Below are 22,361 nucleotides of genomic sequence, written 5' to 3' on the forward strand. Positions count from 1 at the left end.
GGTGTGAGCACCAAGGCTAGGTGTGAGCTCTGGACAGATGGAAGGAGTGTGTGAGCAAACACCCCACCTGCTGCTGGCAAGTTAGCGGAGGATCTGGTCCAGCCACACAGCAAACTGGTGCCTTACGGGCAACTCTGTTGACTCCAGGACCGAGACCCTTCATGCCGCCGATGCCCCCACCTCAACGCGCTGGCAAGAGCGCTCTGAGCACTTGAACGGCTCTGCATGKGTGAGCAGTTGGGCTGCCCCCATCGCCGTGCCCTCCAGCTGGCTGCCGGCCTTTGGACATTGCTCCAGGTGAGAAGCCAAAGCACAGCACACACCCTCCCAGGCCCCACTGACTCACTGCTGTGGCAATAAAGTTGTGTAAAGAAGGGGAAAGCCACGGTCTGCCCACCCCAGCGCGTCTTAGAGCCGCTGTATCCCGCTGCTGTCCTTCCCAAGTGCCTAGGTGCCCCTCTGCCTTCCCGGCTGGACTTCGTGCTGGCATTCGGTTACCCCTGCCAGATCCTGCCTCATATTTCYCTGGACGAGGATGAAATGCCTGGAGAAGAGGCCAATGTTCAGCAGGGAAGGACTAAACTGGCTTCAGGGAACGTGATAAAAGGCTACAAGGGAGCAGAGGGCTGCTTTTCTTGAAGGCTCTAAGGCAAGAACAGCAGAGATTTACAGAATCTGGGTCTTTTGCATCCAGAGTCTCAGTTTCAGGCCACTTTAGAATAGAAACAAGATATGAAACTATTTTTTTTTCAAGAAAAGGAACGGAAAAAATATTTATTTCTTCTCCAGCCAGCTGTTTCTCAGCAGGAGCAGGACAATAATGCCCACTTCAAAGATGTCACCTAAGACAGACACACCTAAGATGAGTACTGTAGAGACATGTGAGCAGGTAAATCATTTGAAAGGCCACCTTGGGCCTTATAACTGCCCTTGGGTATGCTAAAAATTGGCCACAATTACTCTGCAGGGTGCTTACCTTACATAATTGCCTTAATTATACAGGGCTGCCTAATTACACTTTGGGCAGCTTTCAGCATGCAAAGAAAGGCATCACACGTGGGATGAACAAGATCCTGACCAAGTCCTGACCAATATGAGCAAACAGGACTCCCGCCGGTGGCTCCGCGTCGTGTCTTGCCCCACAATTCGCTGCAACAGGTTTCCACGCGATAGAAGCTGCCAGCCCCGGCGGGCGCCTCGGTGCTGGTGACGCTCAAGAAGTCACCGAGCCCCAGGCTGAGCTGGGGACGGAGCGAGAGGGACTTCCCGGCGGTGCATCCCGCAGTGCTGTAATCGTCCTTCACTCCGAGCTGTTTATGCAAGGGCGGAAAGCTCTTCTCGGATTAACTATCTGCTCTGTAACCTTGGTAGCCTGTTTTTTTTCCCCTCTTTTTTTTTGTTATCTCGCAGCCACCCACACGGAGGGAGGACCTTCGCAGTGCACAGGGAAAGCAAAGCCTGCCTAGGCAGGTAGGGCAAGTGCATGGAAAACTCCCAGGGATTTGGGGGTTCCCAGAAGTTGGGGAGCCGGAGTTAGGGCCTTAAGGCTGCTTTAAAGATTTACTGGACGTTGCTCAGGTTTCCAGTATGTGCAAATGTCTGCATTGTGCTCAGAGGAACACGCTGCTTGAAGCAGGGTTTTGTTCTCCCTTTTTTAGGCATTTGAAAGCCCCCAGTTCTCCCTCTCCACAACACRCAGGCTTCCCGAATCCTCCAAAGTGCCTGGGCTCCGGCATTGCCTTGGGCCATGAGACTGAAGTTTGGTGGAAGGGGGATGATTGTTTGTGAGGCAGCAGCATCGGAGGAGCTGGAATCGGGGAGTGTCAACGGAGGGGAAAGCCTAAAAATAACTGCACTGTGCTGTGCTCAAATGAATTACCAGCAATAAAACAACGTTTCTAAAAGGAAAGGGGAAACTGGGCCGAAGAGAGAAGAAGAGGGAGGTTTGCCAGGCCCACAGAGTGTTTATCTAGGGCTTTGTTTGAGAGTTCAGTGCTAAATTACAGACAGAGCMCAGCTGTTCCCGAATCTCAGCCCTCCCCTCTGCTCAGACCAATAGGCTCTGCTCTAGTCTACACCCAAAAAAGGTCCGTGTTTCCCTTCCCGGCCTGACGTGGCTGGCCGCGCACGTCAGCAAGGCCGGCAGCCTGGCAGGAAGCTGGCAAGAGCTTCCTAAAAACCAGTGACGTGGCAGGGAGCCGCAGAGCGAGGCCAAGTCCTGCGTGGGGGGCAGCCTGCACTTCCAAAGAAGGAGCCCGGAGCGCTGGAAGGCCCCAAGCCCCTTCCCACCGCCCTGTCCCCGWGCTGGATCGCTCGAGAGGAGCAATTTGTGTCGTTTCGAGAGATGGGTTGAAACAGATGCTGCTGCTTCCTGCTGCCCCCGCGGGAGCTGGCAGTGTCGTCAGGCTCCGGAGATCCCGGTGCTCAGCACATCGGCACAACCCCCAGCCCAAGCTGGCGCTTCCCTGCTCCCACGGAGCGGCCTGCCAGAAACCCAGCGCTTCCCTACCCGGAGCGTGTCCCCAAGCGCAGTGAATAATTGGTAGCTTCTTTGATGTACTTCACTTTTACTGCTTTCAAGTTAGCCACAGTGCCCAGCCTAGCTGGGCTTTCTCTCACGTCTGCAATATTCACAACTTTCTGCTGAATAAGCTCCGAGTGACACGGGCCGGTGCAGACTGGSGCTTGTGCAATGCAGGCGGAGGTTGGGTGCAGGCAACAGGCTGCGCCGGGTGTTTCGGTTCCTCAGCTACAGCACGACTCCCACACTCCCATCCCTGCACATGCAACCTCTCCCGAGCCCCCAGGGCACACAGCCACCCGCCAGCTCCACAAGCCGCCCCAGCCCCCCGCACAGGCGACTGCAGCCCCCTCCAGGGATGGGAACCTTGACTTTTGCAAAAGAAAGTCCCTTTCCTGGCAATATTTTAAAGCAAAACCACTCTTTCAAAGCAAGGACAACATATGACGGATGGTGGAGTCAAAGAAAGTGTCTCTGCCTAGAACTAAGGATGAGTTTTGCCCCGTTCAAGACAGCGAGACAAAGGGATCCAGCTGATTCCTGAGCTATTTTAAGTGTTTGAGTTAAAGTGCATTTAGAGCTACTCTTTATGCAGTTTGATGGGCAGCATCTAACAACTGGTCAGTTGCTAGAATTTCTAGGGCTCAAAATGTGATGATTTTTAAAGCCCTTATGCTCCTGTAGCATGAAAGCCCACAGGTGGAAGGCAGAGGGACAACTACCTTTTTCTGACATGAGGACAGTGCTAACATCCCAGCCCTACATAGACCAGGACCAAGGTACTCCCYGCCCTACGTGGACTTAAATGGACCAGGACCAAGGTTCTCTTGTTCAGAACCAAGGACGCAATTGGTGGCACAGGGTCAGTGACTCTCTCGCCTGCAGACACTCGCTCTTGTTGTGCCTTGTAAATGTTTCATAGGAAGCTTATCTTTCTTAGCTCTACAGATGGCTCAGGTTATTGAGCTTGTGAACTAAGATTAATTGGAAATGGGCAGATGCCAGCTAAGCAGAAAAAGAGTTTAATAAGTAATTAGATAAGCTGGGGTGTTGTCTGTGGGYAGAACCTCCTCTGAAGGATTCAGGGTGAAGGGAAGAATCCCAAAAGAGCTTCCTGGAGCCCTGCTATAACTTACTTATAGGCCTGGATCTCATGAACAGGATGCAAGATGCTGGCCATGCTTCAGTGACCTGCTTGGTGATGGCTAAAGTATTCAGTGAAGACTTAGCTCTCAATACTCCCCCACTACTCACAGCTCCCAAGCCAGGGCATCTGGCTCAGTCCTTGCAGATAATAGGGACTGCTGGGGTGAGATGTAAGGGAAAAATAGGTCACATAACATGGAGAGTCCTGATTGAATCTGCCACTCTGAATCCCGGTGTAAGAAGTTCAAGGTTGGAATGCTTGGTGACGAGTTCTTGTTTAAGTACATAGATTGTAAACAGCTCCAAGATGCACTACTGATCTTGAAAAATCCAAAGTACCTGAAAAGCTCTTCTTCATGTATTATTTCCTTTGCCAAAATAACACTCTTGTGCCTGTTTGTTCATGCTTATATAACCTCTGGGCAGTATGTTTTGCTCACTTGCACACACCTGCATTCGGGCACAGACATTATGTACAAATGAGAAATTTATGAATCTGTATCATATGCATCATATGCCTCTTTCAAAGGCCTGTTTCCACGTGCTGAGACACCGGGAAGTTATTCCTGGGGCTTTGATACCAGGATAGGTGGGATAATGCAGCTCTGCTGTTCATTCCTGCATATAGACAGCACCTTGTTCCTTTGGTGGGCCAGTATCATACAGAGCGGGTGAACTCACTGCCTCAGTCCTAATCACTTGGGAACATTAGTAAGATGCCTGCAGTACASAGTCAAGGTTTATTTGAGGAACAGGATGGTCAGAAACCAAGTTTGAGTGTTTCACAACATCAGAGAAGCTTGAGATTTGTTTACAGTGACTAATTATAGCAGTTTAGTGCCAACAGAGAAGAAGGAAAGATGAAAGATTTCCTTACAGATGTGCTGTAAGGAAAGAATATGCAATGGAGATTGCAATACCTTATCAAATTCCTCATGAAAAGGACTCTTCCAAATCTTGCTAAAATACCTGGGGACGGGCCATGCATAAATGATGACACRCTGTGTAAGTAGTAGGGGAAACGACTCCAGCGTTTCATAATTGGAGTGAGTCACAGATGATATTTCTGGGAATGTACATGCAGAAGGCAAGAATTTCCCCTAGGAGACAGGGAACGGTTGGTATCTAAAAATCAGCAGTTCTTCAGTTCTGCTCTAKGAACTGTGGAGAGAAGGGAAACCAAACGCCAGAGGGAAGCATGAAGCAGAACCYCATGAATGCCGTGAAGCAGAACCAACCCAGCCCTCATCACAAGGAGCCAGTACTGGGGAAACCAGGCTTCAAAACAAAGGCTTTTATACAAATGAGCTGGTTTCATAAAAATCAAAGGGATAGGATTCCCTCCTGACTGCCATATATAAGTAAAGTGCCCTGATGTCCGTCTGGTACAAAGTCCACACCCAAGACCTACACAGTGTGCTTATCTTTAGGAGGGAATCCAAAGATCTTTAAAAGTCCAAAATTCCTGGCAGGAATCTGAACCCGAACAGATGTGCAGTTCCCATGTGTCCTCTGCTCCTGAACAAACCGTGTCGYGCTGTACTGAGCATGGCTGGCCCTTCAGCAAGCAGTTCCCTCTGCACAGTTCTCAAGGGAACAACAAAATTCATACTTGACCTACACCGCAGGGGGGCATGCGAGGCCCGAAGGACAGGTCCTTCCCCGTACGGAGCCTGAGGGCCGCTCGGAGTCTGTAGGGCCCACAAGGCCCCATCACAGCCCACGGAGGGGCAATCGGGACCTGTAGGGCCGGCCTGGATTCATGCGGAGCCCATGGGGGGACGCGYGAGGTCCACAGGGCCAGCCCAGCCCCAAGGGAGGCTGCAGGGGGCTGCTTGGGGTGTGTATGGCCTGCTTGGCCTCGTACAGAGCTTGCAGCGGGCTGCAAGAAGCTGTGGAGTCCCCCTGGCCCTGTACAGAGACCATGGGGGAACATGCGAGACCTGCAGCCCTGCCTTTCCCCATGCAGAGCCCATGGAGGGCTGTGCTAGGCCCATAGCGATTGCCTGGCTATGTAGGGAGCCCTCAGGGGATGACATAGGGCCCATACAGATCCCACAGGGGCCGTTTAGAGCCTTTAGGGCCTGCCTGTCCCCATACAGAGCCCACAGCGGGCTGCTTGGGGTCTGTAGGACCTACCCGGCCCTGTACAGAGCTTACAGGGAGCTGCGCGGGGCCATAGAGCCCATGCAGCCTCACACAGAGTCCATGGTGGGCCACGAGAGGCCTGTATGGCCTGCCTGGCACTGTACAGAGTCTGTGAGGGGCCTCATGAGGCCCGTAGGGCCTGGCTCGTCCTGTAGGGAGACCAAGGGGGACCACTCAAAGCCCTAGGTCCTGCCCAGCCGCAGATGGAGCCCATTGGGGCCTGTAGGGCCTGTGTGGTCCTGTGCAGGGTTCACAGGTGACTACTCGAGGCCCTAGGGCCTGACCCGCCCTATATAGAGCCTGAAGGGGGCTGCGTGAGGCACGTAGTGCCTGCCCTTTCCTGTACAGAGCTGGTGGGGGGCCAGGCAGGGCCTGCTGAGCCTGTGTTGTCCCATACAGAACCATTGGCAGGTGTCACGTGGCCCATAGGGCCTGCCCGTACCCATATGGAGCCTGCGGTGGGCCCCATGAAGTCTGTAGGGCCCGCGAAGCCTCATACGGGCATGTAAGGCCAGCATGGGCCCATGCACAGACCTCCGAGGGCCACAGAGGACCCATAGGGCTTGCCCGGTCCCATACCGAGCCTGCTGAGCCGAGGCAGGACTTGCAGGGCCCAYAGGACCTGCCTGGGCCTGTATGGAGCCCGCAGAGGGCCATGTGGAGTCCASAGATTCCCCCTGGCCTGTATGGACTCTGTGGAAGGCCGTTTGGAGACAAYAGGGCTTGTCCAGGCTGGTATGGAGCCCACAGGAGACCAGCTGGGGCCCGTAGAGTGTGCCCGGGCCCATACAGAGCCTGTGCAGGGCCTAGCAGGGCCCATACAGTGCCCGTGGAGGTCTGCACTGGGCCCATAGGTCCTGCGGAAGAACTCATGGGATCCCTAGGGCTTGCCTGGGCCTGTACAGCTTGTCTGGGCCTATATGGAGCCTATGGGGGCCTCACAGCCCCCCTAGAGCCTGCTTGTGCCCATATAGAGCCCATGGGAGGTCATGTAGGGCTACAAGGCCTGTGTGGACCCTTTTGCAGACGACTGGGGAGAACATGGGGCCGGTAGGTTTTGCCTAGGCCTGTATGGAGTCTGCAGAGGTCTGTGTGGAGTCCATAGGGCCTGCCTGGGCTTGCATGGAGCACATGGAGGCTTGTGTGAGGCCCATAGGCATCATCCGGCCCTTATAGATCCAGCGGAGGACGTGCAGAGCCTGAAGAGCCTGACTGTGCCTGTATGGAGTCTGCAGAGTTTCGTGACATGTTCGTAGGGCTCCTGGACCCATAGGGAGCACCTGAAGACCCGTATGGGACCAATAGAGAGCAATCTGGTTCATATGGGGCCTGCAGAGGGCTGCACAGGGTCCCCACAGTTGTCCTGTGCCTGAATGGATCCTGTGGAGGGCCACACGGAGCCTGTACAGCCCACCAGGACCTGTACAAGGCAAGCAGGGGAACGCGCAGGGCCCATACGGCCTTCTTAGGCCTGTATGGAGGCCACGGAGGGCTGTGCTGGCTCACCCACACCCATACAGAATCCTTGGAAGGCCATGCTGGGGTCTGTAGGGAGCCCGCAGGGACCCTTGCGAGGCTTGTAAACCCTACCCAAACAGAGGTCCATGTGTGGTCCAYAAAGCACGTCTGAGGCCAAASAGCATCCTCAGGGGGCTGTGTGGGGCCCGTATGGTTCACCTGGGCCTGTACGGTGCCTGCAGAGGTCCGCACTGGGCCTCTAGGTCCTGCCTGGGCCCGTACAAAGCCTGTGGGAGAACATGTGGGCCCGCAGGGCTCATCCATGCCTGTATGGAGGCTGTGGCAGGCCTCGTGGGGCTTGTAGAGCCATATGGAGCCTGTAGAGGTTCGTGTGTGGCCCGTATCTCTTGCCTGGCCCCATAGGGAGCCTGGGAAGGATGTGCAGGGCCCATAAATCTCTCAGACCTGTGCAAAGCCTGCATGCTGCCTGTAGAGCTTCTCTAGGCCCCTATGGAGCCCATGGAGGGCTTTGCAGGGCCTGTAGGGCCTGCCTGGGCCCATACGGAGCCTCCATGCGAGGCGCAAACAGAGTCTGTGGAGATTCACACAGGGCCTGTAGGGCGTTTCTAGGCCCCTACATAGCGTGTGGAAGCCCATGCTGGTTTGTAGATCTTGCCCAGGCATGTATGAAGCCAGTGGAGGTCAGCATGGGGCTTACAGGWCTCACCTGGGACTGTATGGACCCTGTGGGTGGCTGCGCATATATGACCGTGTGGGGCCTGTATGATCTGCCATGGTATTATGAAGCCCATAGAGTGCCAAACAGGGACCATCAGGTCTATCCCAGCCTGTACAGAGCACAGGCAACTCCGTGCACAGCTGGCCCCCCGCACCCTTCGGGCTCAAATGTGTCCTCCCTGGGCCTCCGTGCAAAGCCCAGGAGCCGGGGAGCCCGGGAGGGCACACCAAAGCCTGGAGGGAGCGGGGGGCCAGCTGTGAACAGAGGCCCGGGGAGGGCACACGTAAACCCGCAGGGCCCGGGGGGCCAGCTGCGCACGGAGGCCCGGGGAGGGCGCACGTAAACCCGCAGCTGGGACCCCCGGACCCTCTGGGCTTACGTGCGTCCTCCCTGGGCCTCCGTGCACAGCTGGCCTCCCGCACCCTCCGGGCTTACGTTCACCTTCCCCGGGCCACCGTGTGAAGCTGGCCCCTCGGGACCTCCGGTCTTATGTGCGCTCTCCGCAGGCCTCCGTGCGCAGCTGGCCCCGCGTGCCCTCCGGGTTTACGTGCGCCCTCCCCGGGTCTCCGTGCACAGCTTGGCCCTCGAGCCCTCCGGGCTTACGTGCGCCTTCCCCGGGCCTCTGTGCGCAGCTCGCCCTCTGCGTCCTCTGGGCTTTCGTGCGCCCTCTCCGGGCTTCCGTGTGCAGCTGGCCCCCCAGGTCCTGTGTTCTTTCCATAAGGAGGCTCTTACTGTTCCTGTCCACATGGGGGTGACACTGCACTGCAACGCAGCTCACATCCTGGAGGGAGATGCAGCCAGGCCATGCGCTCACTGCCCGTGTGGGGATGGGAAGGCCCATGTATTTCCCACCCTGGTTGGCTTAGGAGCCAGGATCCCCCCTTGGGTTCCCGTTCCCATGCAGACATTGATGCTGCCCCCATTGCCACTGCCGGCCCCTTTGCTGATCGCTCAGCCCATCTTGGAAAATCCCTGGGTTCCTTCTTTTATTTTTCAGGGTGATGTTTCCTGCCAGCCACCCCAGCCCGTTCCGGCATCATCCTGCAGCTCATCTTGACCCGTGCCCAGTGCTGGGACACGTCACCTAGGCTGTGGTTCTGGCAGCTGGCACTGCAGGACCCACTGTCACCACCTGAGCTCAGCCCCTGTCCCCATCGTCCCCAGCATCCCTGGTGCTGGGCACAGCTCAGCTCAATCACAACGCTGCACAGGGAGGAATCATGAGACCCTTAAATAGGGCACCAGGGAGCTCASACCCAGCTGCCTYCACCCACATGTGCCACAAGTTCCCYGGGCTCAGCCAAGGATTAATACCTACCATGGGCCTGACTGAAGGCCAAAGCAGGGGCAAGTGCTTTGAATTGAGCGGAGAAAGGGGCAGCAAACACCTGGTGGGGGCAAAACCGGGTGCATCCAGCCTGGAAATTCCTTACATGGTTTGCATGGGATATCAACCTCTGAAGCTCACAAGGGCCAATCTAGATGGGATTTAACTTTCAGAGGGTTTTTAACCCCAAATGAGTTACTGGTGCAGGACAGGAGGGCTCAGGGCAGATCCCACTTTACACCTGTGACCAGGCTGAGCAGCTCAACCCTTTCATAGAATCACAGAATCACAAAGTATTCAAGGTTGGAAGGGACCTCTAGAGATCATCTAGTCCAACCTTCCCGCTCAAGCAGGCACACCTAGGCATGTGGCACAGGGTGGCATCCAGGTGGGTTTTGAAGACCTCCAGAGAAGGAGACTCCAGAAGCTTCCTGGGCAGCCTGTTCCGGTGCTCTGTTACCCTCACAGTAAAGAAGTTCCTCCTCACCTGGACATGGAACTTCCTGTGTTTCAGCTTATGCCCATTTCCCCTTGTCCTATCACTGGCCACCATCTATGGGTGCTCCTCYGCGCGCAGCAGTGCCAGCCCAGCCCATGGCCTGTAAGCTGAGATCTCTTCACACCTCCTGACAGTGTCTGGGGCCAGCACTCGCCAAGTGGGTCCTTCCAGCACTTGCTCACGGCTCCCCTTGTGCCCAGATGTGCCCTGCTCCCCTATGCCCGTCGCTCCTGAGGGACCCATGCCTGGTGCTCCCGAGGGCCCCGGTGCTCCTAGCTGCCCCCGTGCCCGGTGCTCCCGGTGGAGCCCGCTCTCCCCGCAGCCGGTGCGGTCGGTGTGCGCAGCGYGGGGCAGGTGCGGGTCGGCCCGTCCCACCTCCCCTGGCAAAGCGGAAGCGCAGCAGGAATTAGCCGGGCGCTCCCCGCTGCCCCGGGGCAGAGCCCGCGGGGCTTTCGGCAGAGCCTGCGCAGCTCCAGTAGCAGAGGTGAGTGTGGGGCGCGCCRGGCACCGCGGGGGCGCCAGGACCGGTGCCGTTCACCACTGTAGGTGCCAGTACCATCGAGTTCCCGCAAGTGGAGCGGGGACACCCTGGCAGCGCAGCCCGCGCATGACGCCGGCAGCGGCACCGCTGGCACCGGCAGTGGCACCGGCACCGGGCTGTGTGCGGAGGRGGRTCCGCGTTCCCTGCCGCAGCGGGTCCCTCACCCGCAGCCCTGTGCCCGTGTGGGGCCCCCTGCCCCGGGGCAGCACCACATGCCCTGTGGGTGCCCCCACTCCCCAGGAAACTCCCCTGTCCCAAACGAGTCCACTCCATGCCAGGGGGATCCCATCTCCTAGCAGTGCTCCCTATCCCCTGGGAACATATCCCAGTCCTTGGGGGGATTTGCCCCATGCCCAGGGCAGCAGCGCCCACAGGCTCCGTCTCAGCAGGTCCCTAAAGGCCCCGCAGGGCAGCAAGAGCAGGGCATGGCCCATGGGCCACCACATGCCCAGTGGGATGTGCCACATCCAGCCTGAGCTGGCACCCATGAGGCACCGTGTCCCAGGGAGCATTGCCATGGCAAGGACAGGGCACAAATGGGTCATTTCTGCAAAAGGGCATTTGGGAACTTTCTAATCCAAACAACTCACAATAACTCACATGGGTTTTGAGTCATTTCCTGCCCACTGCAAACAACTGCAAAACCCAACACGATGCCACATGGAGCCTCCGGGCAGAAGCAAAGAGGCTCTGCCCCATGCCATGACATGGGTTCCGATACCTGGGAAGCTGATGGCACAGGCGGGCACCGCGGCACCCTCGTCCTCGCCAGCCACCTGCGGCAGGAGGGAGAGGTGACAACCCCAGCGGCGCAGCCTCCTAGCACCATGGGACAGGGAAACCTGCGGGCACGGGACGCTCTGACCACTGGTGCCACCTCAACCCAGTGCAGGACGTTGCATGGCCCCATACATCCCTGTCATGGATGCCCCCAAAGCAGATCTGCCGAGGTGGCTCTCTGGGAGGACTGGCTTTGCCTGCGGAGCTGGSAACTGCAGATGGAGAAAATCACAGGCAGCTGCCGGGAGAGGGAAGGGCTACAGGGAGGCCCGCAGATTGTTTYTGTTCCCGCTGTGGTTCCCACAGGATCCTCAGTGACGTCTGACAGCCGCCCTTTGCATTCAGCTCCCTTGTTTTTGGGTTGTGGCAGTTGAGACATCCCGACTGCTCTCCCCAACTGGCAGAACAAGAAATACAATGTGGTCTTGGGAACAGCATCGCTTTGGGAGCTGCAGCTCCGGGAAGGCTCCCGAGTCCCTGATTTGCAAGCAGCAGTTGCCAGGGCTGAGGGCATCTGGCAGGGCTTGGATTCACTTTGCTGGAGCCTCTGGAGGCGTTGGAGCAAGACCTGGGCTCTTTGATCCCTGGGGTTTTGACCTSAGGAAATGCATTTAGCAACTCAGAAGCCATTCYCACACCTCTGGTGTCCTCTCCAGAGAGAGGCTGCTCTTGGGGATCCCATGTACCTTCGCTCGCTTGCGGTGAAGAAAGGCTCGGAGGTGGCCCATGCCACCCAGGCAGTGGGACTCCTTTCTTTTGGCTTCAGAGGGAAAAGAGGAGCCCCTAGCTGCTGAATACAAACCCTCGCAGGGGTCCTCACGGAAGGCCAGGGACTGCAGCTCAGCACTCTACTCGGACGGCCAGTTCTTCTTTGAGTACCTCATGGTGATGCCGCTGTAGAAGCCTCCAGATGGCTGCTATGAACCCAAGATCTCCTACCAAGTACAAGATACCCCAAGGTATCTTGTCATGGGATGTGTAGAGAGCTGTCCACAAGCCATGGGGACCTTTGCAGTAACCGTAGACTGTTTTCGACTTACTGGAGATTGGGACATACGTCTTCTGAGGTTAAGAGGAAACAGGAAGGTTGCTTCTTCATCATTCCCAGAGCCAGGGAGAAGAGGAACAGAAAATTATCCCTATGGCCTGGACATCCAAACTCACCCCTAGGCTGAGGTCACTCTAATGGTTCTTCTCTGCTGTTCCAGCCTAGGGCCACTGACCCCAAGAGAAAAATCCCTCCCCTTGGTTTTCTCTGGTCTCATGTTGCCCCAAAGAGTGACCCCTTTCCTGGAGAAGTCCATTGCAGGAGTTCTGCTTGGCCATGTTATCTTCTGTTTGAGCCAGGCTGGCTTTGGGCCACGAGACGTGCCCCAGGGTGCAGGGGACCTTCTGCCACCCTGACCTGGGGCATCACTCCATTCCAGCACAAGAACCTGATCAAGGGCCAGAAGGAGGAGAAACGTCCCCTGAAGGCTATTCCCCTTCCCCCAGCAGTGCCCCAAAACCAGACCTCTTCTCCGCTTGTAGGGAAACCTTCTCTTTCATCCTGACCATGGGCAGCAGCCGGAAGATCAGCTACTGCAGACAGCTGCTGGTGAGAGTCCTGCCCTTGGGGTCCTGTCCCCATGTGGGGCACATGGTCCCTTCTGCCAAGCCCAAAACATGGTGTGATGCTGGGCAGAGGAAAGCAGTGTTCGCAGTATTTGCATAGCCCAGGAGTGACCCCAAATTAGCAGCATGGGGCCAAGCTGGTGTAAGGACGTGCAGGAGAAAAACTAGAGGAAGGAGCTCAGGAGAATCCAGTTGCAGAGATAASCAATCTCCCAGGAGCTCATCACACTGGTCCCCGTTTCAGTAGAAGGCAGGATCAGCTCAGGGGATGGTGTCGAGTGGGGCAGAAGGTCTYGGAGAACATGTGTTTGGGGGAAAAAAGATGGGTATCTGCCAACAGGCTGTGCATCAAAATGACTAATAACCTGGGCATCTAAATTGTTCTATCTGGGACCTGGAGTTCACGGTCCTGACGGCATCCTTGGCCTGAGTCCAAGCTCGGAAAATTCCCTGGCATGTGATGAGTGTCTTTTTTTTTCCCTCCTTGCRATGTCAGCACCATCTGTGTCCCTGCGAAGTGGTGCTTGTTCTGCTCCCCAGTTGTTTTCAAATAAATTTGCCAAGACTGCAGAGTGGATCCAAGAACGAGAGGAAGAGTTGGGGCGCCTGGGGCTGCCTCCACGCCTGGGAACTGAGAACAGGGCTGTCACACATGTCATAGAAATGCTAAACCCCCGTCTCACATCTTCACTCCTCCAAACAGCCAGCTGTGGCACCCRCCTCCCCAGGGTCTTCTTTGTTAGTAGCTGCCTGAGCTACTTTGGGTTCTTCTCCAAGGTAGGGACACGGTGACTCCATCATCCATCGCAGCAGTGGCCCAAGGAGGACCACCCCGTGCCTTCGGAGGCTGTGGGGGGCTTCCTGGAAACCTATTTCTYTGAACGAGTCCAAGGGGGCACTAAGGGCCTCAGGACAGCCCCCTGGGCCTCCATGCACACAGGGMTGGGGAGGCCCTATGGAATTTTATGTGTCCCCTCGGGATCTCTGTCTGCACGATGCCSCAGGATCCCAACAAGCCTTCGTGCATCCCCAAGGGGCCTTTGTGCACACAGGCCTGGGGGGCCCCTACGGCCCTTCATGCGGCCTCCAAGAGCCTCCATATGTATGTGTTAGAGGATGTCCGTACGGGCCTTCATGTGCACACAGGGATAGGGGGGCTCTAAAGGACTTTCATGTGGCCCCCTTGGGGGCTTCTGTGTGCACGGGACTGGGGGGCCGCATGAAAGCCCGTATGACTTCCATCTTCGTGCACCCAGAGGCACCAGGCGGCTGCCTTAAGGCCCCTCCGGCCCCTCCGGCCTTGTGTGCACAGAGGCCCAAGGAGACTGCATGAAGGCCCACAGGGCTCTTCCATCCCCATGCACATGAAGTTCCCGGTGTCTGGACAAAAGCCTGGAGTGCACAGAGGGCAGAAAGGCCCTTAGGGACCCCCAATCTCATGTGCACCCCGTCACACAACATGCAGGCCTGTAGGGCCTCCCCATCCCCATGCGCATGGAGGTCCAGGGCGGTCGCACAAAGGCCTGTAGGGCTGCCTCCAGGTTTGTGAACACAGAGGCCYCGGGGGGCTGCATGGAGGCCCAAAGGGCAATCCCGGCCATGTGTGCTCAGAGGCCCTGCCAGGTTGCACAAAGGCCTACAAGACACTATGGACCCATGCACATAGAGGCYCCAGGGCTTCCCGAGGACCCCTGGCTCCAAGCATACAGAGGCCCTGGGGGGGTGCTGAAAAGGCCTGTAGAGACCCCCAGCCTCGTGCGCATGAAGGCCCCGGAAGGCCACACAAAGGCCCATAGGGTCCTCCCGCTCCCATGCTCATAGAGGCCCTAGGGGGCTGCATGGAGGCCCATAGGGTAAATCCCATCCAGGAGCACAAGGAGGCCATGTCAGGCTGAACAAAGGCCCATAGGGTCCTCTGGCCCTGTGTACACAGAGGACCCGTGGGACTGCACGAAGTCCTGTGGGGCCACATGAAGTCCCGTAGGGCACTCCCGATCATGGACACACAGAGGTCCCTCCAGAACCATGCACACAGAGGATCCATGGGGCCATATGAAGGACTGTAGGCTGCCCCAGGCCCGGCCCACATGGAGACTTCGGGAGGCTGCATGAAGGCCCTTAGGGCCCCCTTGGCCTCAGGGTGCAARGAGGTCACAGTAGGTCATATAAAGTCCCATAAGGCACCTACAGCCCCGTGTGCAGGGAGACCCAGGTGGGCTGCACAATTGTCCATACATGTGGACATACGGCCAAATGTCCGTCCCTGTGTTCAAAGAGGCACTGGGGTCCAACAGAAGGCCCACAGGGCCCCTGCRTCCCACTGCACACGAAGAGCCCAGGGAGCCATACTAAGAGCCATAGGATGATCTGGGCCCAGTGCATATTGAGGCACCGGGAGGCCGCATGAAAGCCCATAGGGCCCGTATGTACAGAGGCCCCAGGAGTCACATGAAGGCCTGTAGGTCTCCCTGTTCCTGTGCGCACAGAGGCACTGGGGGGCCACTCAGGGGCCCATAGGCCCCCCCAGCCAATGTGTGCACAGAGTACTCAAGGGTCCCCACAACAGCCCATAGGGCACCTCTGGCCCCATGCGCAGGGAGGTTTCAGGACGTGGCACGAAGGCCCATAGGGCCCCCTCGGCCTCAGTGTGCACAGAGTCCACAGCGGGGATGCCCGAGGGCCCTTAAGGCCCCCTTGGCCACATGTGCACAGAGGTCCTGGCACCCTGCACAGAGACCTGTAGGGCCCCCCTGCCCCGTGCGCACTGAATCCCGGGGAGCCTCACAACAGCCTGTAGGGCCCCCCCAGGCACCATCTACACAGAGGTCCCAGCAAGGCGAATGAAGGGCCATAAGGCCTCCCCAGCCTCACTGCACATGGAGGCTTGGGGAGGCCAACAAGGGCACATAGGGCCCCTCCAGTGCCATGTGCGTGGAGGTCCTGGGAGCTCACCCAGTCCAGGGCAGTTCACAAGGGGCTGAGCTGATGCCTGACTCAAATCTACCAGAGCACTAATGCAATGTAAACAGGAAAAAAAAAAANGAGCGCTGACTCCTCACAGTGCCATCACACATGCATATGCATAGATCCCACAGGATCTATGCACAGAGTGAGGAACAAGCATTCCCCTTCTCCACAAGACATTCCAAACATACTCATCCTCAAAGGTCCAGCTGCCCTGCTGCTCAAGCCTTGAGACAGCTGCAGTAACATGGACAGTTGAGGCGGCTGAGCAGCAGCTCACAGGCGGAGCAGTGCCCCCAAATCCCCCAACCTCTCCTCCATGGCCTGACTTGCACCAATGCTCAATGTGTCCTTGCGCCGGCCTCTGGACTGAATCACAAACCATTCCTCCTCTTCCTCCTCTCACAACACAGCAGTATTTCAAAGGCCTCTATGGAGACAAATTAGTGGGAGTCACCGTTTCTGCTGCTCTAACGTTGGGCCTTCTCCTGGGCAAGGCAGATTGTCTGCCGTATTGGTGGCAAAGCACTGCCTGTGCTGAGGAAAATCCCATCCAACACTGAAAGCAGCCGCGTAGCTCCCCCCAGCTCTACTGGCAAACACAGAGGCCTGTCACATCCAAACAATAATTCCAGAATTCGGTTAGGCCAGCTCAGCAGCATCGCRGCATTGCCAATAAGCAGCCCTGACTCCCATGAAACCCAAAGCCAAATCATGCAAATACGCAACCAAAAAGCCCCTCTCTCTACCACTGTCCCAGCAACTCTAACATGAAAACCAGCACTGGCAACACGTGCATCAGCACCAAGGCCCGCACTGGCCAACAGCTCCAGCCGTGCTACTCCAGGACACCAGTTCCTGGGCCTCTGCATCCAGATAAACGCAAAGATCCTCATATCCAAAACGCACCCCAAATGGTCACTGACCTTGGCCTTCCTCCTCGGGATCACCTCCCACACTGACCTGACTAATCTCCATAGCAAGGGCAGGTAGAACAAAGCCACGTTTCAAAGCAGGGACTTATGCACACTGAGGCTCGCAAGGCCAAGACAAATAAGATCTCCCTGGAAAACAACACATGGAGAGTTTGCCAAAAAACATCTCCTAGCACATGGACGCGAGGCTGGGCAAGTCCTGTGCCCAAACCGGACAAACTGCCTCAGCTCTGACAAGATAGGGCAGCCCAAGGAATGATCCTGGAGCTGAGCAGAAGGAAAAGGACACCTGAACCCTGCTTGGCTGTGAAGAACAGGAAAATCTGCATCTCRTTCTTTCCAGGACTCTGCAGAAAGGAGTCCAGGGGTTCCAAAACTCACTGAGGGTGGGATTCCCCAAAGTCTGCTTAGCCTCATCTTGTACACTCTGTTACCTTATCACCCTGGAAAAATACTCCTTGGATGTGGCTGTCTTGCTAATCATCCACCATATCTCATCCACTGCGTACACAAAATCTGGAATATGAGTCAAAAGCATTTTAATCTGTAGGTCAGCGGGTCTGCTGCCAGCATGTGATATGGGCAACGTTGTGGGATTTTCCCAGAGCCCCATTCCACCAAGTCTAGGTGACCTCCTGGAAATTCACCTTCACAGCGTCTGAACACAACCTAAGAACAGTCTCAGTGCAGAGGAACCGGGACAGATGAGCTGGGATCTGATTAATACGTATAAATACCTGAAGGGTGAAAGTAGGGAGGAAGGGGCCAAACTCTTCTCAGTGGTGGCCAGTGATAGGACAAGGGATAACGGTGTAAGCTGAAACATTGGRACTTCCATCTCCATACRAAGAAGAACCTCTTCACTGTGAGGGCGACAGAGCCCTGGCACAGGCTGCCCAGGGAGGTTGTGCAGTCTCCTCTGGAGGTCTTCAAAAGCCACCTGGATGAGACCAGGTGCCCTGKGCTCTGGGTGTCCCTGCTGGAGYAGGGAGGTTGGACTAGAGGATCTCTAGAGGTCCCTTCCAACTTTAACCGTTCTGTGATTCTGTTTGCACGAGCCCCAGCAGACAGTGGTATGGGAGAGAAAAAATGAAACTGTTCTACTAGAAGAGAAGAAAAGACTCAAGTCTCCACACGGACTGGAGAATAAACAAGGCTGGAGAAAATATATTCYGTCTCCAAAACATCACTAATTGCACAACCCTTTGCCTTTGAAACAGTCATACTCCTTTCAGATACACTTGGACACAAAACAGCCCTGTGAAAGCACTAAAATGAATCTTTCAAGCTACACCAAGCATGGCCCTCCAAAGAAATCCCAAGAACCACCACTGACGGCCTGTGGAGGATTTAGGGGATTCYGTAATTTCTCCTGAGGGGCTTTGTGGCACACTCAGGATACAGGCCCAAGTCCAAAGGGGAGAACTGCTCCGCAGAAGCTCGTGCTGCTGCACTTTTCACAACGTGATGCCTGCAAACTCTTCCCTCAAGTGTCCCTTGTTAGCCGGGCTCCCCAGATAAGCCATTTCTGAGAGTCTAAACCCCGCTCASTCCTYGCTTGGCCTAGTGAGGCTGAGAAGACCCTTGTCCACCATCTTCTGTACAGTAGTGCCTACCACTCTGGGACAGTCACAATGACAACGCAAGGTTGAACSCTTCAGCCACCTATTACTGGACAATCGCCAGTATTGACACAAACCTGTCACCATAAACAAAACTTATAAAAGGAAAAGTCATCTAATCTCCTTCTTCCTCTAATCAGCTGCACCATTAGAAGGGGCAGCCTGATAATACTCATTTCTCCAGCTCAGGTGTTAACGCCCATTGTATTGCTATCATATGCCTCAATGCTTATCTTTAACAAATATCAAAATGTTATTTGTGCTCCTTGCTTGATTTAGGACTTCGAAGAAAAGAGAGGAGTATAAAACTGGGAAAGAGGCTGCACCAAATCAGTCCCAGGCAGAGATGGCCAAGCTCATTGTGCTCACCGGTAAGTCCTGCTTGAGAGCATCATGCTCTCATTTAGCATGAGTACTGATAGATAATTTGCTGTTATCTTGGGTGAGATACAAGGACTTACACTGAGCTCTGATGTTGGGACCAGGAAAATGACACTCAGAGAAGCAGAAATGGTCCCAGGGATAGGAGGGCTGCTATTGCCTGAAAAGCTGAGGRTGGACCAGAGAGCTTCTGCTCTTTGACCCATGCTCAGGGCTCCTCACATCCCCCGAGTGCTCAGCCCTGTCAGAACAATTCCAGCAGAATGACCAGCCCTTTTGGAGCACGAGCTCCACTTCCCTTGGAAGGAGACACACAGAACACACAGGGGATACCTCCTGACCTGCAGGACATGCTGGGTTCAGAGCGCTCCTGCTCAGGAGGAGCACAAGGCTCTGCTGACAGCAGCACGTTCCCTGGGTGCAGAGCAGAGTGTGAAGCAGGGGGCTTTGGTAACATCTGCCCTTACACCATTTCTCAGGTCACACACTAACCACACATATTTTTCCTTTCAAGGTCTGGTGCTCCTGCTCAACGCCCACATAGGTATGTGCCTCCTCCCCCAAACTCTCGACAACACTGGCGCATATGCAGCAGGGGAGAAAACTTATGATCTAGAAGCAGCCTGAGGGGAGAGGAGAGGAGAGGAACCCTGGCAAGTACTGATGCTGTCTCTGAAGAGAAGAATCTTCAATGCATCTCAGGCCATGACTAAAGGGTGAAAATCTCCTTTGTGAACCAGTTCACCGTAGCAAGGCTGATTATACCTTCCTTTCTCTGAAATCCTTTCCCTGCAAGGAAACATTCCCAGTTATGTCTTGCCAGATCTTGTTACAATACTTTCACCTAAGGACTGAGCTTCTGCTGAGCTCAGCCGAGGTCCCTGTCACTCCCCCTCCCTTTCTCCGCAGGCTCGGCCTATGTGCTGTCATGTTACTTCACCAACTGGGCCCAGTACCGGCCTGGCCTGGGAGCCTTTATGCCTGACAATATTGACCCCTGCCTGTGCACTCACCTTCTATATGCCTTTGCTGGAATGAACAACAACGAGATCGCGACCATTGAATGGAATGATGTGACCCTTTACAAGTCCTTCAACGGCTTGAAGAACCAGTAGGTGTCAGAGGAAACGGGACTGCTTGTCCTCCCTTCCCTTTCGGATCACACTCCTTTGCTCATCCCCTGCCCTCTGCACACCGGCAGTGCCATCCCCCGGGCCAGGGATTCCAAGGGAAAGAGGCATATCGTGATGCTGAGGGCAGGCCAGGCTRCAAGTGCCAGTCCCCTAGGGATGGTGCCTCTGCTTCGATCTGCCCTGCCCCAAATCACTGCATTTTGGACCAGGAGATCACAGGTTACAGAGCAAAGCATACAGCAGTCTTTTAAGCAAAGCAGGACCACTGTACTTTACGTATATCCTCTAGGTACAATCGGTGACCACAAGCCCTTATTTGTTGAGTTGACAAGTTCCTGTCCCCCTCTTTGCAGAAATAAAGATTTGAAGACCCTCCTCTCCATCGGAGGATGGAATTTTGGAACAGACAAGTAAGTTCAGACTGTCTCCTGCGCAGAACTGCACCTGACAAGGGAGCGAGAGGAGAAAAGGAGCACCAACCAAATCTCCACTCTTCTCTGCTTCCCTAGGTTCTCGGCAATGGTTTCCACTCCTGAGAACCGCCAGACCTTCATCAAGTCYGTCATCAAATTCCTGCGCCAGTATGAATTTGATGGGCTTGACATTGACTGGGAATACCCAGGGTCTAGGGGCAGCCCAGCTCAGGACAAGAGTCTCTTCACTGTTCTTGTAAAGGTAGGCTGAAAAAAAAAAAAAAAAAAAAGTAGAAGGATAAAAAAAAAAGAGTTTCTGATCGAGTCATTGTTCTGCACATTCTGTGACTGGAAGACTCAGCACAGGGGGTCCATGTTGAGGCCTCTTTCTTGGTATCTCTTAGGAAATGCTGGCAGCCTTTGAGCAGGAAGCTCAACAGGTCAACAAGCCCAGGCTCCTCATCACTGCTGCCGTTGCTGCTGGACTTTCCAACATCCAGTCTGGCTACCAGATTGCTGAGCTTGGAAAGTGAGTAGCAAACTCATATACCAAAGTCTTAGTCGCGGTTCCTTTGCAAAAACAAGTCACAAAGTGCCACAAAGCAATGGAAACCCATCACCTTTCTTGTTGCCTCGCTCATCTTCTATATAATGCGAGTGCATGATGGGTACTTTGCCTGAACGGTGGAGAAGTGGACACTGTGGGGAAGGTCATAACAGATTTTCATCTAGTCTCCTTGAGCCATTATGAAGCATCTCTCAGTTCCCTGAAGAACAGTGATGTACCACCAAGGACACCACAAGACAAACAGCCAGCACTAAAGTTACAAGTGGTACTGGGGAAATCAACAAGCCAGGACACAGATGCACAATGTTCTCCACAGATACCTGGACTACTTCCATGTGATGACTTACGACTTCCATGGTTCATGGGATGGACACACCGGAGAGAACAGCCCTCTGTACAAAGGCCCAGCTGACACCGGCAGCTACATCTACTTCAATGTCGTNCCGCAGGCTCGGCCTATGTGCTGTCATGTTACTTCACCAACTGGGCCCAGTACAGGCCTGGCCTGGGGAGCTTCAAGCCTGACAACATTGACCCCTGCCTCTGCGACCATCTCATCTACGCCTTTGCTGGAATGAACAACAATGAGATCACGACCATTGAATGGAATGATGTGACCCTTTACAAGTCCTTCAATGGCTTGAAGAACCAGTAGGTATCAGAGTAAACAGGACTCCTTGCTCTCCCTTCCTTTTCTCTGCACACCGGCAGTGCCATCCCCTGGGCCAGCGATGCTGAGGGAAAGAGGCATATCGTGATGCTGAGGGCAGGCCAGRCTGCAAGTGCCAGTCCCATAGGGATGGTGCCTCTGCCTCGGCCTGCCCTGCCCTGGCTCACAGCGCTTTGGAGCAGGAGGTCACAGGCCACAGAGCAAAGCTGGCACTGGAAGGGCTGCACCTCTTGGTATATTTGGAAACTGGTGACCTTTATTTGTTGTGCTGATATCTTCCTGTCTTCCACTTTGCAGGAATGGAAATCTGAAGACTCTTCTGGCTATTGGAGGATGGAATTTTGGAACAGCCAAGTGAGTTCAAACCATCTCAGAATCACAGAATCACAGTCACAGAATCCCAGAATGTTTGAGGTTGGAAGGGACCTCTAGAGACCATCTAGTCCATCAAACAAATTTGTATCCTGATCTTCTCTGCTTCCCTAGGTTCTCGGCAATGGTTTCCACTCCTGAGAACCGCCAGACCTTCATCAAATCTGTCATCAAATTCCTGCGCCAGTATGAATTTGATGGGCTTGACATTGACTGGGAATACCCAGGGTCTAGGGGCAGCCTGCCACAGGACAAGTCTCTCTTCACTGTTCTCGTTAAGGTAGGCTGAAAAAAGAAGGCTTCTAGTCAAGCTCTTATTCTACAAGAACAGATCCCCAAGTTCTGACAAGGGCCACCACAGAGGGTCCATGTTGAGGCCTCTTTGTTTGCATCTCTTAGGAAATTCTAGCAGCCTTTGAGCAGGAAGCTAAGCAAGTCAACAAGCCCAGGCTCCTCATCACCGCTGCTGTTGCTGCTGGACTTTCCAACATTCAGTCTGGCTACGAGATTGCTGAGCTTGGAAAGTGAGT

General features: G+C 55.1%; 1 protein-coding gene across 1 annotated transcript in view; it reads left to right on the plus strand.

Moving 5' to 3' along the window:
* Positions 1-18,577: 18,577 nt before the first annotated feature.
* Positions 18,578-22,361, plus strand: part of LOC112959128 (acidic mammalian chitinase-like) — a 5,606-nt gene continuing 1,822 nt past the window's right edge. Inside the window, exons 1-7 of the mRNA XM_026053081.1 lie at positions 18,578-18,665; positions 19,190-19,219; positions 19,585-19,786; positions 20,162-20,218; positions 20,318-20,483; positions 20,626-20,750; positions 21,106-21,229. Of these exons, the coding sequence (XP_025908866.1) occupies positions 18,641-18,665; positions 19,190-19,219; positions 19,585-19,786; positions 20,162-20,218; positions 20,318-20,483; positions 20,626-20,750; positions 21,106-21,229 (729 nt within the window). The 5' untranslated portion in view covers positions 18,578-18,640. The remainder of the gene's footprint in view (positions 18,666-19,189; positions 19,220-19,584; positions 19,787-20,161; positions 20,219-20,317; positions 20,484-20,625; positions 20,751-21,105; positions 21,230-22,361) is intronic.

Source organism: Nothoprocta perdicaria, unplaced genomic scaffold, assembly GCF_003342845.1.
Source record: "Nothoprocta perdicaria isolate Ctin4 unplaced genomic scaffold, notPer1 scaffold_97, whole genome shotgun sequence".
Classification (NCBI taxonomy): Eukaryota; Metazoa; Chordata; class Aves; order Tinamiformes; family Tinamidae; genus Nothoprocta; species Nothoprocta perdicaria.